At 42.6% G+C, this 21,932-nt stretch overlaps 1 protein-coding gene across 2 annotated transcripts in view; it reads left to right on the top strand.

Annotated features, from left to right (window-relative positions):
* ERBB4 (erb-b2 receptor tyrosine kinase 4) overlaps positions 1-21,932 on the top strand; it is a 599,687-nt gene that overhangs the window by 407,919 nt on the left and 169,836 nt on the right. For both annotated transcript variants that reach the window (XM_027636902.1, XM_027636901.1), the window contains exon 5: positions 19,466-19,531. In XM_027636902.1, the coding sequence (XP_027492703.1) occupies positions 19,466-19,531 (66 nt within the window). The remainder of the gene's footprint in view (positions 1-19,465; positions 19,532-21,932) is intronic.

Raw genomic sequence — 21,932 nt, 5'->3', positions numbered from 1 at the left:
TCATGCTGTGATCCAGTATGTGTATGTATTTACTGTTTGAATCTCAGGTGTCTCCTATCCAGTGCAAATCTTGGTTAAGTCCACTGGAACTGTGTAAGTACACCTTGCTTGGCATTACTGAGAATATCGTAAGTGCAGGAGATGTCAAAGAAAGCCCTCTGGGACTTTCCATGTCAGAATATTTTGAAAAGAATTTGTGGGTTTTACTTCTTGTCTATAAACCTTTACAGGAGAGGCTACATCAATCTGGGAATGTGAACCAACCAAACCTATGTGAAGCTCAGCAAAGTCCATCCTAGTAGTAATTTAGGAAGGTCTGTGGAAATGTATGGTCATGTAAGCCTTGTGCCTTGTAAGTCTTGTGTGGTAATGTGTGATCATGTAAGCCATGGCACATCATGTGCCATGTTCAGCCATGACTGGCAGGACCTGAGGGGTAGCTCATGCCCTGAGAATTGTTAGGGCTGTTTCATTGAGACCACCTCAGTAGTGGTCCCTGGCAGAGAGTATTTCTGTGGACAAAGGCTGCAAACTGCCATGAATGTCAGAATCAGGTACTTCATTGTTCCAGCAGGTCCTACAGCCTAAAATGCAGTTTAGTGTTTTGGCATCACTGGCATCAGTAGCAGACATAAAATCTCCTCCGAGGTGTCTGTGTATCCAAAAGAGCAAAGGCCCAACTTTAGAGGAGAGCCCACCACCTGCCAGGTTTTGGGCAATACCAGAGTGGCTCCAGCAGGTTGATACAAGTGCAGTGTCACACTATGGGCACCTGTGCTTCACAGTGTTTGTCGCTCCAGGCACAGCCATGATCCTTGTGAGGGAGCCGACACTGCGAGCTGCTGGTGCTGCTCACTTCCCCAGCCAGCCAGAAAAGCTGGTAATGGTCCATCTTCAGGGATAATTTCACTTGCAACCCTCCCTGCTGCTCCAAGGCAATCAACAGAGGAGGAAGACAAAAGGGCGGAGTGAAAGGAAGATGCTTTGAAGTGAAATCAGTCCCCTGCCTCTGTGCCTGTTTCATAGCTTGGATCTGCCAACTCTGGCAATCTTCTTCATTTACATCAGTGCTAGACAGGAGAGAAGATGGCTGGTGAACTCTAGGAATAAAGCTCTTCTGATTCCTTTCTTTGCAGGCTTTCGTTGTCACATCAGTGTTAAGAAGCCAATTGAAAAGGCCGTGGCATCTTAAACACTGACAGAAATACTGCAGATGTGAATTTTAAGAGCTGCTTCTCCTTTTTTTCAGTTTCTTTAGCCTAAAATGCATTCTACCCATTGCTTCAAGTTCTGATCACATGAAAGCAGGAAAGCTCATGTTAGAGGCCTTTGAATGACATGGTGTTGCTGTTAGGATGCACAGAACCGGTGGCTGCCAGCGATGCAACTGCAGTGGAATAAACAAACCTTGTACCAGGGACCACACATGGTCCAGCATTCTGAGGACAGATCCTCTGTGCCTGGCATTTCGACTCATGCTGAAATACAACTAGTGTTTACTGTTTGCAGAGCCTTCCCATACTGGTGTCTTGTAACTGAAGCTTTTGGAATTAATTGTAATTTGAAAACAGCCTTCTCTTCCATCCACCTGAATTCGGCACTATCAGCCTGGGGTTTTTAAGCTGGGCACCTCGCAGTGGGAGTATCAAAAGCGCTTAACTCTCTAAGGAATAAAATTCTCCCTTTAGGTTTATGTTACTGAAATTGTTTCTGCAGTGTTCAAAATTGTTTTCTCTTCTTGCAAAAATTGTCCATGAATTCAAGCATTAGCTAAGCATGCTAAAGCCATGCTTTGCAAGAGCATATTCCCCTGTTAGCACATCCACATGTTGGATTTAGTGGCTTAACTGAAGAACCAGAGCTAGAAACCCAAGGTACAACGCCCAGTGATGATGCAAGAAATAAAGCAGGAAATCAGGATTAGACTTCTCACCTAAAATTCCTCTAGATTAGTACACAACTGTTCTCTGACCAGCTGTTGGGAGAGTCCAGTGAAAACCTGGTTGCTTTGATTAGTGTCTTCAATGTTCCCCTTGGTTTTGTTGTTAGCAGGAACTGGCCAAGCCCCACATTGTGCCAGGTGAGCTCTTTTGCAGGATTTGGCAAAGACAAAATCAGAATTTTCAGAGGAACTTTGCTTGAAGGCTCTGTTTCACAGAAAAACTTGTAGGATTTGAATTGCTGTGTTGAGGTCACTTGCATAGCCAATAGCAAATGTTCAAATCAGTCAATAATGCATTTAAAAATACCGAATCTATATGGATGCATGTTTGTGATGGAGCTGGTAACTGTTTGGATAATAAAGATTAAAAAATTACTTTCCATTTTCAAGTTTAAAACAAAATTAAAAAAGCTGCTTTTCAAGGAATTATTCAAGAAAAATGCAGGACTGCGTGTTGGCATATGCTTGGAGTTGTGCAAACTAAATTCTATGAAAATTAAACCTATTTTAAAGTATTCTCCTGAACTGAAGTTTCTGCTCAGACTCTGAAGTGAGATCTGTGGAAAAAATTCCCTTGATTGATCTGGCTTTTCAACTGAGCCCCTGTCAGTTGAGGAAAAAAGCTGAAATTTTTTGGCAATATACGTTTTTGGACAGAACAGCTTCAGTTACTTGCTCTTCATAATGTAGTACTCCTCAGTCATTGCTTTGTACCTAATTGCACCTGGTAACGTAAAAACATCCAGGTTCTGATCTGTGCAGAAGTACTGCTGCAGTGTTACATGGTACACAGGGAGAAAAATCTTGATCTTCAGTGATGTGCCTGTGATTCAATAAATCACACAATGTATTCCAGGGAAACACTGCTTTAAAACTTCACTCCATTTTACCTATTGATTCTTAGATTTTTCAAGGGCAAAAGAAGCCTTGAAACATCATTAGCACTGATTTCCTGTATGTGGAGGCCCTGAAGTACCATCAACTTGCCTGTCATTGAGCTCAGTAACTTCCCCAACCGCAGCTTATCTTCCAACCCAGCTTTGAGTTTCAGCAGCAATTCCAGCCCCAGTGAGGCTGGAACTCCTGCAGCCGTGGGATGGGTGAGCACAAGGCTTTGGTCCTCGGCACACTATCCTGGCACTGCTCCGAAGATTTGCAGAAGTGCAGCTGCCCCTCAAGAAGCTGGTTACTTCCTGGTAGTAAAAGGAATAATACCGGCTTTATCTGTAATTCTCTGTTACCTTTATCTCTAATTGGAACACAGTTTTAAATTGCAGATGTTGTTCCATCTTACACTTCCTCCAGCTGACTCAAAGAGCTCTCATAGCCAGCATTTTGTCCCTGCAGAAATGGCATGTACCATGTAATCAGCTCACCTTCTGATCTTCTTCCATAAGCTAAACAGGTAGGAACTCTCATATCTCTCTCGGTGAGGAATTTCTTTCCAGCCCCAGAATAATTTTAGTTACTTGTCAATGTAAACTACGTGTATTTTTCTATTTTCTTTTAGAAGGCAGAAACCTGAGTGAGTATAGCATTTTATTACAGATTTAACCAATATGCTATAGAAATAAAAATTGTAGCCTTTGTGTTTCAGCTTCACTCAACAGCAAGACTGCCTGGTGTTCAGGCAGTTCTGAAATCTGTGTGATTTAGAAACTCCCTTTTCCCCCCACAAAACGTAACCCGTGTGTTCTGTTTTGAAATATGGAATCCTATGTTTGGCTGTATAAAAGCCATTCGATGTGAGTGACTCCAGCTTACCCACCAGCTTGGCTCACTCTCTGATACTGGCTGCTCTTCACTGTAATTTGCTGGGATTTCACTCTTTCTGTCATCTGTACATTTTATTGCCTGGGATTTTTTAATAATTTCTAAACCCTTGGCTGGAATATTAAGAAGCGTCAGTCCTGGGGATCCCTAAGGAACCACACCCCAATTGTATTATAATTGCTCATTTACAGCTACAGCCAATTAGCTGGCTCCTAATGCATTTTTCATGTGTTTTATTAATATTGAAACATAGAGACAAATCTAATTAAATGTTTACCGTTTAGCCAGTGCTCTGTATTTTAATTAAAGGAACAGAAAATGGACTTGCCAGCTGCACAGCTTCTTATGAAGTCAGCTCTCTGTTCTCCTGGTGCAGGCAATCCAGACTGTCATTGATCTTACCTGGGTGCAGGTGTGTTTGGAAGCATTACAGCTCAGTTTGACATACTTATCCCTGTCTGGTATGTATGTGGTTGATGTGAGTCTGTGCTGGCTCTGTATTCTTTTTTCTGTTTTTTTCCCTTTCTTCATTTTCTCTGTTACACTGTGTTTATGAGTTGCTTTATTCAGGTTAAGCTGCTGCCCCATCAGCCCTGGTAACTGAGCGTTTGCTGGGCTGTGGTCTGCTACAAGTTTTCCACGTGCTAGCAAAAGGGGTAATAGAGTTTCTAGAAGGATACTTCTTCGAAATATTGCAGAAATGGGAATAATTTGGTAGAAACTTAGTTTAATAGAAATATCTCTTTATGTCGCATTAGTTTAAGGCCAGAAGCTGCTTACATTTTTTTAAAACAGTATAGAAGTAAATCAGCTACATGGATATATGTACATCCTTTTCAGCACACATAGTATATTCTCATACTGCGTTTCACAAAAAGCATGAGTTGATATTTGCATAGAATTCTGTACAAATGATAAGAGTGATAAGCTTTATATTCTCCCTTGGGTGTTAACAGTCTGTGTTTGGAGTTGCTGGCAGGGAATGTAGGTGACTTTGTGTGCAGCCATTTATTGCAGCTACAGAACAAGGTCTGACAGGTGGCCAGCCCCTTGATTTAATGTTCAGTAGTGACCTTGTAATTCTTCACAGAGTACATAACTCATTTTTTGTACCAGTAGTTGCAATATTAGAAAAGAATCATTTTATTTACACATAGTGACTTACCTGGAAATTTATACTCAGGTCAAACCATTGGGTATTTAACTCTGAAGTAATTATGTGATAGCTATGAAGCATAGGCATTCCTCAGATCCTTGCAATCTCTCCCAAAAGTCCCAGCCTTCCACCAGTTCTCAGGTACACTGTGCCTAAACTGACTAAAATGATACACATGTGCACACCAGTGTTTCCATCTGGACCACCCAAAACGGAGTCCTGCATAGGACCAGCCCTGCTAACATCAGGAAGCCACACTGGTGACATGGTGAGTCTTGGGTCAGAGCAGGAGGGATGATGGAGTCCTTTCCCTCAGGTGTAAAAAGCCACTGGTTAGTAAAGATTGAGGAGAGATGAATGCAGTGGAAATACAAGGAAAGCTTTCATTCAGACCAATAGATGCTACTGCAACAGGAGACAGTTACATTTAAATCACAACTATGTGTAAATCTACACCCTAGGCCTCAGTAGCAGGACACAGGCGAGATAACCACGTTTTCTCCAGTTACTTCTCCGAGGTATTTTGTGTTGTTTCAAAGTATTTTCTGTTTTTTCAAGGATTTTACTCTGCAGAAGGCCGGAGTAACAGCAGTATATTTATGTATGCTGGCAAAAAGAAAAGAGGGAAGTGACTAATTCATGCTTAAAACCACCTTTCAGAATAACTAGTGTATCATTTTTGGTGTACATCTAAATTGGAAACTACCTACGGAGAAAACGGCATTGCAGAAAGCGTACCCTGAAGATATTTGTTATTTCAGAGTTTGTTAAATTATAGCCTTTCGTTGAGGTTATTGCTTGAAGTTCAATTAACATTTTAAATGCATGTTTGGAGACCAGCAAACAGGGCTTCAGCAGACAGGTGGTCTCTGTACAGAAGGCGTTCCCTGCCACCAGTGTCACCATGGCAAAGCCAGAAGGAGAAGCTGTTCTTTTTGATAAAAAAACACAAATACCTAAAACGTTTTATGAAAGCTCCTGCCATGTGGCAAACACTTCATGGGCTTACAGCACTGCGCTTTAGCAGCAGTTAGGGTTCCAGGGATATCTCAGTTGGAAAGAAAATTTATATCAGAGCTGAATATAGACAGCCAGAAAGTCTCACAACTGCATTTTGTTCAGCATACATGGAGGTTGCTTTTCCTTTCCTTAAGAAATCTCTGCTTAGGACAGAATTTATTTATTTACCTGGAATTGAAAGACAAATACAGTAACAGAAAAAATTGATTTTAAAGAATAGTTTTGCCAAGCATATGTACCTGAAGATGGAGGAATCAGTGAAATCCAGTGGGTACAATGAACTTGTTTTGCATCAGAATGGCAAGCTGAACTGCTTGAAGTTGCCTGTAATGTTTTTCCTCAACTCAGAACAGTGTGTTTTGAATAAAGGGAATCAGTTTAGCTTTCTAATAATACCTTCAGCCAGCATTTTCAGAAGGGATTTTTCATTTGGTGACTGCCCTTGAAACAGATTTGAAAAGCAAGCAGACATGGCATTTAATGGATATACACCTCTAACAGTTGAGTAACTGAATAAAAAGTAGGTAATAAATGGAAATAGGTACAAATAATGCTGTGAGGGACAGAACTCCTTAGGCTGCCAGAGCCTAATGCAGGGATCTAGCAAGGTAACTACTGCAAAGGTGGGGATCTTTAGGAGTTGTGGATACAGAAAGGAGGGCACTGAGAAAACCAGCACTAACAGTTTCTGAAGAACCTCTGACGTGGGCATCTCTTGGCACTCAAAAAATTATATTTTGGGTAAAGATAAAAAATCCCCAACTGCAAGACCAACTCCATCTCTGACAAAGTGCTGAACTCTTTTACTGAGTATCTTCCTTCCTTATTATTAGCAGTTGCAGGGCAAAAGTCACCCAACAAGTGGCACAGGTTTCCATGCTGATGTATAAAAATATTACAAAGTGGCACTATTTCTGCAGCTACAGAATTTAAGTAGGCCTCCACATAGTAGTGTGCAACAACTGTTGGTAAATGCTTATCTTTTAATGGCAACCTGTGTGTGTATAATGTATTACTGTATACCACCTGTTTATAAGCAGATTGGTGTTTAAGCAGTGTATTGCACAAGGGAGAGGCTTTCAGGTTAAATTAAAGCATCTCTTTTCATTACAAGCAGCTTTATCACAAACACCGGTGTTTCTTGAAAGTAGGAAATAAACCCGAAATACTGGGAATATTTAAAATAGTCTAATTGAATGGTAATTGCCAGATTTGTAGTGAGTGGGTGGGTGGGTGGATGCAATTGGTCTTTCACAGCAAGCTCCAGCTGCTCTAGCGAGCTGCCTTTAAAGAGCTGCTTAGGGAAAGGGAAAGGAAAGAAAGAGTGTAAAATCAGCTGCCTAATTGTGTCTACTGGATCTCGAAGCTGCTGTGTGCCTCCCACCCTGTTGAAGCTTCTGTTGTTTGATCAGCACGATGCAAGTCCCAGCCATGTCAGAGTGGGCTTAGTTGGTGCTGCTGCACAAAGGTAGGTGTATCACAGGGGGTGGGTGCAGTGTTGGGACTACCCATCTAGCTTCTCCCAACAATTTCTTCTTTCTTGCATCAAACACAAAAACCGCTCCAAGCCTTTGTTGCTATTGTATCCGTATTTCTATAATGATTTTGTTACACATGCCTGTTTTTACAGCAATCCTCAGACCTGTCACTGAAGTTCCTGTCCTGTGGACAGCCTGGCCATTGGTCTGCTCGAACCCAGGGCAGCTTCAGGGTCTTCTTTCTGATCCCTTCATACTTTCTGCTGGGTCTTCATATGGAGCTTAGTGACTGGAAAGGAAATTTCTGTCTGCTAAACAATGTGTAGGAAGTAGTAAAGCAAAAAACAAGAGTGTATTTAATGTTCTTGCTGTGTCTCACGTGTGCCTGTGTGTAGGATCTCCACATTCTTCCCATCTCAACAGTTTCTTTCTGGTCCTCTTGTAGGAACTTGTACTTTACCTTCAAAAACTCATAAAAGCCATCATCAGTGAAATGTTCTGGCATAGGGGAAATGCTGGAAATATTTGAAGAGTAAAATACTTAATTCAGGGTTTTCCCATTGTTTTATATGAATTGCTACTTATTGTAGTGGGTTGACCCTGGCTGGACAGCAGGTACTCACTACAGCTGCTCTCTCACTTCCCTCTGCAACTGGACAGAGGAAAGAAAAAACAGTTAAGAGTTAAGATGTGGGAGAGGTCACTTACTGATCACCATCACATGCAAAACATACTCAAACTGTGGATATTAATTGAATTTATTACTAACAGGGTCAGAGTGAGAAGTAAAATAATCTTAAAAACACCTCCCCTCTGCCCCTCCTTCCTTCCGTGTTCTCCCCCCAGCGGTACAGGGGGATGGGGAATGGGGGTTACGGTTAGTTGTTGTTTCTGCCACGGCTCAGAGAGAGGAGTCCTTCCCCTGCACCCATGGGGTCCCTCCCACGGGAGACAGTCCTTGATGGACCTCTCCAGCATGAGTCCATTGCTTGGGCAGCAGTTCTTCCTAAACTGCTGTCCCGTGGGTCACTCCTCCATGGTGTGCAGTCCTTCGGGAATGAGCTGTACCAGCGTGGGTCCTCCACAGGGGCCGCGAATCCTACCTGGGAAAAACCTGCTCCAGCGTGGGCTTCCCTCTCCACGGGCTGCAGGTCTCCGGCAGGACCCCGCTCCATCTTGGGCCTCCCATGGGGTCATCACCTCCTTCGGGTATCCATCTGCTCCAGCACGGGCTCCCCCATGGGCTGCAGGGGGGTCTCTGCACCCCGATGGTCCTGCATGGGCTGCAGGGGCACAGCTGCTTCACCATGATCTGCATCACGGGCTGCAGGGCCTCAGCTCTGGTGCCTGGAGCACCTCCTGTCCCTCCTTCTGCACTGACCTTGGTGTCTATCTTGTTGTTCCCATGTTCTCACTCCACTCTTCCCTGGTTGGAATTTTTCACTGCGCCACAACCAGTGCTGTTATTTAAGAACAACTGTTCTTGACTATGTTGTCACAGAGGCGTTACTGTCACTTCTAATTGGCTCGGCCTTGGCCAGAGGCAGGGGGCCCGTCCTGGAGCCGGCTGGCATTGGCTCAACAAGACGGGAAGCTTCTGGCAGCTTCTAACCAAAGCCACCCATGTAGCCCTCCCTGCTACCAAAACCTAACCACAGAAACCCACTACACTTATAAAAACAACTTCACACCAAATTCATCATATTACACCTATGCGATAGTCAGATAATGTCCACCTCTGAGCAGATCTCTTATAACTGAATATTATCCGGGAAATTGCAGTGTGAAATTTGTTTGTATTATTATTTTAATTGAATATTTGTGTATAGCAAAGACTTAATCTAAATATCAGTGTATATGCCCAGGCATTATTTTCCAACAGAGTAAGGGCTTCTGTGGTCCAAGTATTTTGTAATAATCAGTTTTGTTTCAAATAGCCCATTATGATTCTTATTCCAACTTTCCCTAAAACTGGAGTTCAGATTTCATGGGAATGGAGAATTCCTTTCTACTATCTCCATCTAATTGAGTCAAAAGTTGGTGAAAACACTGGCACTCCTAAATACACCCAGCCAGACTCTAGGAATACTACATGGCATCAAGAAAGAGTAAAATGAATTTTAAAAGCCACTTAAATTGCAACTTCTCATTTCCTTTCTTTGAGGTTATTACTTTGTTTAAAAAATGAAAACTGTATGCCTCTCTGTTTGAACTTTATTACTGCTTTGGCTGCATTACAGGGACATTATAACAGGACATTATTTTGACTTAGGTGGTTTAGACTGACTTGATCTGTTTGAGGGTGGAGGAATTGCTATTAAACAAGCACAAACAAGCACCCGAACTATAGCATTTAGTTTTCAGTGTGTCTTCAAGTTTGTTGAGAACCTCCTTTGAAAATATTCTCCAACAGTGCAGGAATTTTTCTCTCAGAATTGCACATTATGTCCGAAAAAGCAACCTGTACCTGCATCCCTCAGTTCTCAGCCAAGTTATCCATCAGACAATAAGTGCTGCTGCTCCTAGGGAGACGTACCTGGCTCAAGATTTATTCCAGGCACTGCTGTGGGTGCCCATTTGATCACTGTGGTCAGTAGGAGTTGTTCCTGTTGACTTTTTTGTCAGTTTTGATCACGTTGTCACACCAAACAGAAACCTTAGCTGCTGTGAGCCAGAGTGAAAAGTGCCAGGGCAGTGTCCTTGGGGCAAGGAAGGATGTGGGTGTCAGCGTTAGGCATTGCAGTAACTGCTGCTTAGCTGGGAAATGTAGGCATTGCCAGACATCCCCATGCAAGGGGTAAAACTGAGATGAATGCAAAGGCATAGAGAATGGTGGAGTTTTTTTCTCTGTCTGCTGGAATCTGCAGAACCTCCTCCTCACAGACCTGTCTTCTGCTTGCACTCAAATTTCCTCAGTCAGAAGGACTTTTTCCCCCTTTTATGAAACACATTAGAAGCTCATGAGTTCTCCAGGATGTGGGGGAGCAGGGTTCAGTTTTCTACCTTGCATCGAGGCATTCCAATCTGTATGTCCTGTCTCCCACTTCCCTGTGGAAACTGCCCCAAGTTGATCTGAGTTGGGATTTTTTCTACTTCTGTTGACATTCTGAGTATTAAGTAATCATTTAGTTAAATACAAAAATAGTCCTAGGGGTGCACTGATGCACAGCTCTCCAGTGAACACAGCCACTGTGCTGTGGGGCAAGAATCCAAGAATGGTTGCATGCTGTGTCCAGCTCTCTCCCTTCAGGGCAGATGAGCTTCCTATGTCATCAGAAGAGCTGTCTTTGGAAGGGATGGCTGCTTTGTGCTTTCCCCTTCCAGACAACAGCCTACAGACTGTTTCTTGGGTTGCTGACCTGAGAGGAGAGAGTCTTCATTGCAGCAAGCAAAGGAGAAAGTGGGATGCATAACCCCACATCCTAGGCGAGAGTTAACATACAGATGGTGGGATATCACCTTCTCCTTCTGCTCAGAGGAAAGGGAAAACAAGAATTAACCCTGTATGTTGAAGGGGTCCGGGGTTGTGATTTGTGTGCTTTGAGGATGGTCCATATGAGAGAGGGTGTTCCATTTTGAACCCAGTGTAAATCCCTGTTAGGTAGAACCCAGGATGCTCTGCTGCTCAGGAACAGAGGCCCTGCTGTAGTGTGTGAGGATGGGCACTTAACTATGGCTTACTGGAGAGGAGTATAATTTTTTAACAATAATGATTACAAGGAAAGATTCCTGAGGGCTTGTTGTTCTTGATGAGCCTGCCAAGCAGCAGGTATGACTTGACCTATCGTTTTAGCCTTCCGGCTGTGTCTCCCCATTTGCTCAGGATCCCTGTGTGCATGTTCAGGAAGGCATTTCATGCTGATTGGAACTAATTCACCATCACAGTGGGGGGAATTCACTTACATTCCTCTGTGCTAACAGCTATAAGCAGTGATAATTAATAGCTCCTAATTGCTTAATCAGTGTAAAATTTTAGACTGTGTCATATCTGAAGGTTTTTATTTTGTGTGGATGACTAAACCCCCAATTAATGCATCGAGTCACACAGCCTTAGCAGTGCTGTCTGTTCCAGACAGAGAAAAATAACCAGTGTCTTCATTACCCCTCTCAAGTCCCTTTCTGTAGTCATTACTGTGGCCTGAAGACATTTTTCTGTAGCAGCTGCAGTAATGTTACAGTGAGCTTCCTATCAGCTCAGAGCTGTCAGCGATAGATATGAATCCACCAGCCCGAGCCCATTCAATGCTGCTGACATGCTCTTCTTGACTTTCCATTTATTCCTTTACCTCTGGTGGCCAATCTCTCTTAAAATCAAAACTGTCTGCCACCAGTGTATCTAGCAATACTCTGTAATTTCACAGTTTTCAACAGATACCTGGTCCCTGTGCACACACAAGGGATGTCTCCATCCCAGATTACTCAAGGAAATGCATCCCTCTCTGGTATTCAGTTTTTGTTTTCTTCAGTGCTGGTTCAGTTTTATCTCTGTTCCCTCTCCCTTGCACTGTCCCTATATCTCTTTCCGTGCCTATCTTTCAGGGCATATCTCTTGGATTATTTTCATTTCCCAGACCTATTTCCCATGCCATTTTCTTTTCAGTTGCCTGTGCCTGAGTCCCTCTCCATTTATGTGCATCTCTTTTCTTATCTACTGAGGAAGATGAGGTCAAGATAGAGGAGTTGAATGGCAGAGTTGAAAGTCCCTGTTGGAAGTGATTGTTAGCAAGAGTTTGCTTTCGCTGTTTCTGGGCCCCAGTGGTCCCTGAACACTGGATGCATCCGTTAGGGGTGGGCACTAGGAAACTTTGTCTTGTGGTGAATGGATGGATCCATAGAAGGTGCTGTGCTTTTCAACAGTGTAAGTGCTTATTTGATGTGAATTTTAAATGCTATGTGAGTTTTCCCTGCAAAGGGATCCCGTTAATATTTGCACAGGATATCTCTGTTGGGCAAGAGACTTCAGGATGGAAGCAAAGATAAAGAGAGGAGAGAGAAAGGTCAGTTACAGTGCTGCCATTTACCACAATAAAAGTAACAATATCAGTGAGGGCACAGCTTGTTAAAGAAAAGCCTGAATTTTATGGGATTAATGCTATGTTGGAAAACGGGTTGGTGATACATCCCAAGGTGGATTCATCTGACATGAGTGAAAGCCACATAGTTTGTTAGCAGTAGAGAAATTGGCCCTTTGATTTCTGTATCCCATAATGTTTCTACACAGAGGAAGAGAAAATAAGCACTAGATATTTCTATAAAACATTTTCTTCTTTTACAGTAAGTTTTACTTTCTCTTGTGACATGTGTCTCTCCTGCCATAAGGTAAAGAAATCCTGAGAAGTGTGAGACTCTGTTAGGTAATTAACTTTCAAATCAATAGGAGAGATCTGAAGGCTAGCACAGGGCAGGTAGGAAATGCAAAATGAATTTTACCTAACAAAGAAGTGTGAATGAATGAATGTGACAACAGGAATAGTTGGACAAGGACAGGGAAAGCATTACAGCCTGATAAAGACAGAACAATCCATCACAACAATAGTATCTTTAATTCCTGTTAATGCTATACTGCAGTGTTTAAATTATATTTTGATTTTGTCATCTATTCATACATAGAACTAAGGAGTTTAGCTGCCTAGAAAAACAACATGCAAGTGTATTTAAACTGTCTGTCCTACCTAACCAATGCAAAGAATAGCCTGGGACTCTTACCAGTGTATACTTGGAATTTCTTGGACCTTGAGGCTGGTTATGTCTAGAAACATCTCCAACAGCTCTAGTGTTTTTGCAGGTGTGAATTTTTTAGGTGAAGGATGAGTTTATAAGGAGCTTACAGAAGCTAATAAATGATTTATAGGTGTTTTGATAGCTAATCAATTGTTTTAGACTGTTAGGTTAGTAAAGAGGCTACTTCTCTACAATGACTGGTAACCATCTAAGCAACTTTATTTTGGCTGTGTTTATTCGCACTTCAGTAGCCGTGTGTTGCTGATACGCTAACATTGATTAATGATTTATTAACCTCATAGAAACCATCTGTAAATGCAAGCTTTGTGCAAAGTGGGACCATTTCTTCTCTTTTTTCTACTTTCCTTTTCCTACTGAGAGAGGTCTGCTCAAGGCAGCTGGTATAGCTGGTGGGGAAGGAGCAGTGTTTCTTCTCTGTATGACACTGAGCTTAGAGCAAAGAGGAGGAATTCATTTTTCTTATCTTGTCAGTAACTTAATCCTTTGCGGTTTTATTGTTCCTGAAATAATAAAGTCAGTCTGGAGTCAAAGGAAAGCCCTTCTCAATTCACAGGAAAGCACAAGGGTGAAGTAACCTTGGTCTTTCCCAGGCTAGTGAGTAAACATTTTCTGCTGGTGACTTTCCCTGGCTGGGGAAGCAGAAGCTTCTCCCACAAATAAAACTCTATCCTGGAAATTACTACAATGATGCTCTGCACCAGAGTCCATAATGAAGATCTGTTGCAGTAGTTTTGGCCAAGGGAAGACAAGCCCAGGAGACAAAACACTGGTTTCTGTGTGCAATTTGCCAAAGCAAAATTAATTTTCTCATTCCAGTGGGAATCTACTCTTTCTTAACTTAGATTTCATAACAAAACCTGTAAAATTTATGAAAGCCTCTAAACTGTCATTGTGCATGCAAAACAATGCTACTATTCAGGAGCAGAAATCTACTCTAGCATCCCATCTCTAAGCAGGGCAGGAGATTCTTCTAGGTTCTTTCCTTCCTCATCTCACTTGGAAAAGACAGTTTTTCCCTTATGTGCCTTCACTAACATGCAAGAATTGAGTGAATGGGCCAAGGTAGTGCCTGGCAGATTTTTATTTTTTTTTTTTTCAAATTCCAGCTAATTCTTGAATTCCTGTTTGATTGTAAAAGGAGCCCACAGGTGAGTTGTTGCAGATGAGCTGTTTTAGTGTTGCTAAGAGTTCCTAGATTCTGCCAATTGCCGCCAGAACCAGCAGAGGAAATCACAGGAAGGAGTTCTACCCTCTTTACTCTCTACTACATCAAAAGAAAAGGAAGAGCACTTCTGCAGTTTTATTATTTGCCATTTCTTTTAGCTCTTTCTGGTGTATGTTCACAGAATCACAGAATATACTGGGTTAGAAGGGACCCCCAAGGCTCATCAAGTCCAACTCTTAGCCATGCACAGGACCAGCCCCGAGAGTCACACCATGTGCCTGAGAGTGTCATCCAAATGCTTCTTGAACTCTGTCAGACTTGGTGCTGTGACCACTGCCCTGGGGAGCCTGTTCAGTGCCCAACCACCCTCTGGGGGAAGAACTTCTTTTGAATATCCAACCTAAACCTCCCCTGACACAACTTCAGGCCATTCCCTCGGGTTCTGTACTGGTCACCACAGAGCAGAGATCAGTGCCTGCCCCTCCTCTTCCCCTCATGAGGAAGTTATAACTGCAGTGAGGTCTCCCCTCAGTCTCCTCTTCTCCAGGCTGAACAGACCAAGTGCCCTCAGCCGCTCCTCACACGGCTTCCCCTCAAGGTCCATCACCATCTTTGTTTTCCTCCTTTGGATGCTCTCTAATAGCTGAATATCTTTTTTATATTTCAGGGCCCAAAAGTGCCACAATATTCCAGGTGAGGCTGCCCCAGGTCAAAGCAGAGCAGGACAATCCCCTCCCTCGACCGGCTGGCGATGCTTTGCCTGATGCCCCCCAGGACATGGTTGGCCCTCCTGGCTGCCAGGGCACTGCTGACTCAGGGCCAACTGGCCATTGACCAGGACCCCCAGGTCCCTTTCCTTGGCATTGCTTTCCAGTATCTCATTCCCCAGTCTGTCCATACATCTGGGATTGCCTCATCCCAGGTGCAGAATCCGGCCCTTCCCCTTGTTGAACTTCCCATGGTTGGTGATTGCCCAGCCCTCTAATTTGTTGAGGTCTCCCTGCAGGGCCTCCCTGCCTTCGAGGGAGTCAACAGCTCCTCCCAGTTTTGTGTCATCTGCAAACTTGCTCAGTGTCCCTTCCAGTCCTGCGTCCAAGTCATTTGTGAGATGTTGAAGAGCACAGGGCCCAAGGTGGAGCCCTGCAGAACCCCATAGTGACAGGTGGCCAGTCTGATGTCACCCCAGTCACTATTACCCTCTGTGCTCGACCTGTGAGCCAATTGCTCACCCACCACATGATATGTTTATCCAGCTCTGGGTTGGACTTTTTGGGCAGAAGGATCCCTTGAGAGTCACTATTGAAAACTTTACTGAAATCTCAAAAGGATTACATCAACTGGCTTCCTGTGATCAGCTAGGTGGGTTACCTTGTCAGAGAAGGAAATTAGGTTTGATAAGCAGGACTTTCCTCTCATGAAGCCTTGCTGGCTGTGACTGATGACTGTGTTGTCTTTCAGGTGTTTTTCAATACCTCTCAGAATAATCTTCTCCATAACTTTACCAGGCACTGAGGTCAGACTGACAGACCTGTAGTTTCCAGGGTCCTCCTTCTTGCCCTTGAAAATCAGACCAATGTTTGCCAGCTTCCAGTCAGTTGGGACCTCTCTGGATTCCCAAGACTGCTCAAAAATCATAGTGAGAGCTTTTGTGATGAAGCAGCTCTTTGAGGATTGATGAATCCCATCAGGCCCCATAGATTTGTAGGGATCCAGCTTGAGCAGCAGATCCTGCATCAGATCAGGGAAGTGGTCAGAGCACCAAGCCTGACAGAGTTCAAGAAGCATTTGGATGATATTCTCAGGCACAAGGCATGAGGGCTGGTCCTGTGCAGGGCTAAGAGTTGGACTTGATGATCCTTGTGAGTCCCTTCCAACCCAGCATAATCTGTTAGAGGGGTTTAAAATATTTTAGACACAAGGAATAACAGGAATAATTTATTTTATGCCACAAATGGTTTCATGATTATTTTATCTCAATTCTGTTGGCTCACTACGATCTCAGAATCTAAAGAAATACATGCAGGAATATCTGTGAGAAGTAGTATAATTCCTTCAAGGGCCTTGTCAACCTTAGGGCCTATACATTTATTATCGTTTAAGCCTGACATACAAATCTAATTGTGAGACCTGCTCCTCACACAAATGCTCGTTATGCTCCTGACTGCTTATGTTGACTTCCATGGGACTATTTCTGTCTTAGATTTGCAGAGCTGATTTTAATGGGTAGCAATCTGTCCTTATTACAGTGGGAAAACCAGGTGGAATACTGAGGGATGTGAGAGCAGAATATGAACCAGTTCATACTGAGAGCAAAGGAAGTTATTTTTCTTTTTTAAACAACCAAACCAATACAGTCACATTATTTGGAGGGAGTTTGGGTTTTATTTTTAATTCTCAGTATATTTGACCTTCAAAAGGACACATAACAATTGAATTCAGAGGTGTACTGACTACAAGCTCAGCTCCTCATTGTGTCTGTACAGCTGAGAAAAGTGAAAACAATGAAACAGACACTTTGAGTTCCCAGTGAGAAAAAGGGAAACTGGCAGCCTTTTCTTGCTTTATTGTTAAATATCTCTATTTAAATGCAAATCATCATCTGACACTGCCAAACAAAGTCATGTACCAGGCAGCAGGCATGCAAGTTAAAAAAAAAAATTAAAATTATATTTTGAAGATGCTGAATTGCTTTTGTTTCCAGGAGGGATAGAGGTAGCTGAATAAATTTTTGGTTGTGTACCGATTATGAGCTCAGCACCCAGGAGCTTCAAATATGAAGATTTGTATTTTAAGTGTAGCTTTTACAGAAGTGTGGGCAGACTCTCTAGTTAGGGATCACTTAGAGGGATGTTGAATTTCTTCTGTGTTATCCCACAACACATATTACAGTGGAAAGTCCAGTTTTGGAAGGGAGTGGAATCCAGGGACAGAAAGGGGAAGAAGCAGCCAAACTGCTGCCTTACTCTGCCTCAGGAATGTGTGGTTACAAGTGATCAGTGCAGTGCTTTATGCTGTATCTAGCTGCAAGACTTCTGGCTTTCTCCCTAAACTCCAGACCCCTGAAGCTAGATGGGCATGAGACTGGATCGCAAGGAAGGATCAGGCATAAAACAGGGTCTTTCAACAGGATACTCTGTTGTCTGTGGGTGGTGTTTCCTCCCGAGCTGTCCCCAGCAGGGGTGCTCTGGCTCAGGTGGAGACCAAGCAGAGAGTGAGGCCTGTACCTTTTCTCTGTCCCATTCTTGTTGATCAGGAATAGCTAGTTTATAAAATCCACTTCCTGGAGGTCATTTCTATTCTGTTGAGCAAGCACCAAAATGAACTAACAACCTGTATCTTATCAAGCCTTATCTGTTAAAATTCTTCCTTTAATTTGCTGTTTACCTCACCTTCTTTTTAAACTTTCATTCTTATAAATTAATGTGGATGTATTTGCTTTCTGTGCAGGGTTCCAGTAGTCTCTTAATAATCATAATAATCATTATTACTGATTAAAGTTGCATTATTCATGCCAGATGGAGTGCCCTCCCTGTCAGCCAGAATGAGTTTGCATTATGTAGTTATAGTACATTTGTGATCTAAATAAACAGATGGTAGAATGTGACAGCAAATTATGTGCTGGTGATGTCAGCAACAATGTTTCCCAAGTATAATTGCTTTAAATGAACATGAATGCAACAAGGAGCTGGTAGCTTTAACAAGGTAGTTGGCGTACAGTGTGGTAATTATCATAAAGCATCATCAATAGCGCCAAGAATGCTGAGGGAGGAACACTGGCTTTGAAAATTAGTGACAGAAAGTCCAACTTCACTGGACTGTTACAGTGGGTTTGCTCGACTCTATAACATCTCACAGGAATAAGCACACTGCTAGCAGAGGAGCAGTGTTTTCCTTTGAGGTGATCAAACCTTAGGTGAGAGACATTTTGCACTTTCTCCAATGCTGTCTCCCATCATGGCGTGTGGGAATTCACATAATAGCATCTCAGCAGTATTCTGTGGTGAATAAATGTTTATTCAAAGACAAGGTTAGGTTCATCTGGTCAAAACTGCAGCATTAAGGACTGTGTATAGTGTTCAATAATGTTTATGTTGGGTTTCTTGGCTCATCCCTTCAAGTCTGGCTGGGGTAAAGGTTTAACTGTCTGCACCTCAGGCCCTTCCACACCTGGGGCTCAGGGTGCAGTAAGGCAGGCTCTGTGTGTGTGTTCTGGGAGCATTTGACATTCAGGAGGGAGAAGCACTAGGAGCAGGAGCATGACAACTCTGACCATGTTCAGATGGGAGCTGTGGAATGAGATCTCCATTCATTCACTGTAAGATGCAGCCATAGGAGAATGTGCCAGCTCTTCTGTTTGCTTTCCATTTGCCATGACGTGGAGATGTGAACTCGGCTCCCTCTTCCGTCCAAGCAGATATCAGTCAGTAATTACTAGGTAGTTTCTGAAACCTGCCATTGCTAACTCTTCCTCCTCCAGCTGTATTTTGCAGTGGAAGCACTCACAGTTCTTTTTCTTGAGGCACTAAACCTGTCAGCATGTGGAAAGATGATGCAGAGCATCATGTTCAGGTTCAAGCACAACCACAGGCAACTAAAGAAACAGCAGCTAGAAAACTATAAATCCTGTGAGCTAAGCTCACAGGTTCAGAAGTTACATAGGGCACATTTCCCTTACCATAATATTGGACATGCAGACTATACAAACTTTTTGGGAAAAGGGGTAGCTTTCAGTCAAAGGCATTGAGCGTAGCACTCCATAGTTCAGATGACATTGGACAGGAGCTAGATAGCTATATGTCCTTTTTAGCACAACCATCTCTTCTCCTGTGAAGGAATCAGCAGGTCTCGCATAAGCTGTAAAAAGCAACAGTGGGTGATGAAATTGTTCCTCAGTCCTCCAGACTTGCTCATCTTTTCTTTTTTGTTTTGTTTTAAAATGTCCCAGTCATTATGCATAGCAAAGAGGTATTCAGAATATAATTCACTTAGATAAGTAGCTGTATTTCACATATGTTTGACACCAGTTCTGGTTATTCAGCTGGCCCTTTTTTACAGGCACTGTTTCAGCCTTGGGAAAATATAAAAACCTTCCAAAGGCAAGATGAACCCTCCTCTTTGTCAGTTGCTGGATGTTAAAGGAATGAAAGGAAGCCACATTTCTAATCTCTGTCTTTCTGTCTGTTCTTCAGGTGGTCGTTGCCACAAGTCCTGCACAGGCCGATGCTGGGGACCCACAGAGAATCACTGCCAGACCTGTAAGTGTGTGAGCTTGAGAAAAAAGAGTCAGAAAATGATGTAGGAGAGATTCTAATTTTTTTTTTCCAGTTGTGAAAGGATACTATAAATTCTGAGTTTAGTATAACTCTAAAATATATAGGATTTTTTTCCATATGTTTGTGCCTACAGACAATCTGCCTTTTTTTTTTTTACCCATGTGAATTATTTCTTTGTTTCCTCCCTTGTACTTTCTAAGACTGCTTAAGCCAACTTGAATTTTCTTTTCACTTCTTATTGGCAACATGGAGCATGCCTCTTGAGAATATTGATGGTTATTTGGAATACCCTGAAATGAATACTGCAGGAATAGAAAAAACTACAAGGCAGATTTGGAGATCTTTAATGACGACCTGACACTGCAAAGTTCCTGATACCAAAATACTCTCTTAATTTCAGTGGGAGCTTGGGAATAGTAGTTATCTTGCAGAATTGTTCTTTTTATAATAACTTCAGAATGTATTTGAGTTGCACTGAAAGAGAGAATAATAGTTTTTTTGTGAAGGAAGTAACAAGTGAAGGATTGTTCACAATGTCTGTCTGTCCTATTAAATTTAGAGAGCGTTAAAATGAATTAAAAAAAAGAGAGTTTCTTTCTTGTGTACTTTCAGCTTCTTCAGATAGGCACTAAAGAGGTAGAAGTGCAGTCACAATATTGGCAGATATTAAAGAGGAGAAAATTGAAAGCTGCCTTTTCCTACAGATTTTTTTTCCTTTTTCCCCCTTACAAGAGGGTGAAAATCAGTTGTGTTTACTGGAGTCACTCTTCCTGGGAAATGAAATGATTGCTGGTAGCTCCCCCAGAGAACACTGCTCCAGCTTGTGCTTGTTTCCTTGGCTGAGTTGTAGATAGGAGGAAGGGATTGTGCCAAATTAACCACTCTCAAGTGAGCACACTAACTAACTCTGAGCTGATGATGGCCCAATGTCATCTGCCTCTTTTGTGGGACATATTAGGAACAGTGTGGCTATGCTTTTTTTTTTTTTTTTTTGACTACTTGGAGCAAGAAATAGGAGGAAATTACAAATTACAAATGGCAAACAGCTTGACATGAATGTTTTATGAGTGAGTAGGAGCAGACAATCCAAGCTGCCCTCCTGTCCGTGGCAACGCGAGGGGCACAGGTGACAGGGCTGCACTCCTAAAGAGGCCCTGCTACCCTGCCTGGTGTTGCTTTTCCTTCAGGAGCATCAGCTGATGCTGCTGGCAAAGCTGATGACAGTTACAGCTCTGCTAAAGTTAACGTGTTCGTATATTACTTTCATACAGTGCTTTATCTGCAGGTGTGACTAAAAAACCTTCAGGACAGGTTGTAGGAATAATGGTGTAACGAGTGAGGTACAGTAATGCTAAGGAGATTCTTCTTCGTCTGAATTGAGCTAGGATGTCTCCTTCCTTTGCTACAGTCTGTATGAAAGCCCCAAAGAAGTCAGTGCTCAGAAAACCTCCTTACATGTGGGAGGCTGAAGTACATGCAAGGCTATGTGCTGAAGTGGAGAACAGAAAGGGACTTAAACCCTAGCTGACCAAATTATTTTATATTACGGTTAGAATTAATAATTGCTGGGTTTTTTCTCTATCTTAATGAGAGGCCTGTTTGTCTGTTAAAAGTAGTAACTTTGTAAGAAGCTGTGTGATCCATCCAAACTTAAGGAGATTTATTCAGGCCTTATGTGGTTAGCTTATCCAAGAATAGTTTAAATCTTGACAGTTATGATCCTGGCTCAGGCCTTGGCTTATGGCAAGTCTGACTGTTTAGCTGTAGAAGTCCATGTGGCAGGATCAGCTACTGTAGTCTCAGACTCTACAAAGCACTGCTCTCAGATAAGTGAACTGATTTGATGGATTAATGTAGTAATACCAAAGAGAGAAAAACTTATCTGCAGTGCTGTGAAGTCAGAAGCTTAGTAGAGCTGCATGGAAGGTTTGCTCCAGGAGTGACAGCTATCTCTCCTTTCACAGTGACTACCCTCTCAAATTCAAATAGTGAGGTCAGGCTAAGGCACAACATAGGTTTAAAGTAATAAACTACGGAAAGACATACGCCATTGGAGTTTCAGGGAGATATGCAGGTCACACATTTCTACTTGAAAGAGCCACTCTACAGCCTTTTACCTTCAAGCCCATTTTGCAGCCTGTGATTGTTAGGAGTTAATTTTATATCATATACTTCTTCTTTGTCTCCATGACCTCACTGCACCTTGGGCAAACAGCAGGATTCAAGGGAAAGGCTGGCAAAGCACATTTCTTCTTTGTATTTGCTCACGATGTGTTTTTCTGCAAACTGTGTGAAGCAAAGAATGAGAATATGAGTAGGGGCTCGAAACATAAAAATACAAGTGGGGCTATGCTTTCACTGCCTTTGTTTCTGACTTGAAAAG

Source organism: Corapipo altera, unplaced genomic scaffold (genome assembly GCF_003945725.1).
Source record: "Corapipo altera isolate COAL_440 unplaced genomic scaffold, ASM394572v1 45, whole genome shotgun sequence".
Classification (NCBI taxonomy): domain Eukaryota; kingdom Metazoa; phylum Chordata; class Aves; order Passeriformes; family Pipridae; genus Corapipo; species Corapipo altera.
The sequence above is the reverse complement of the archived record's forward strand: the minus strand, read 5'-3'. Positions and strand labels throughout refer to the sequence as shown.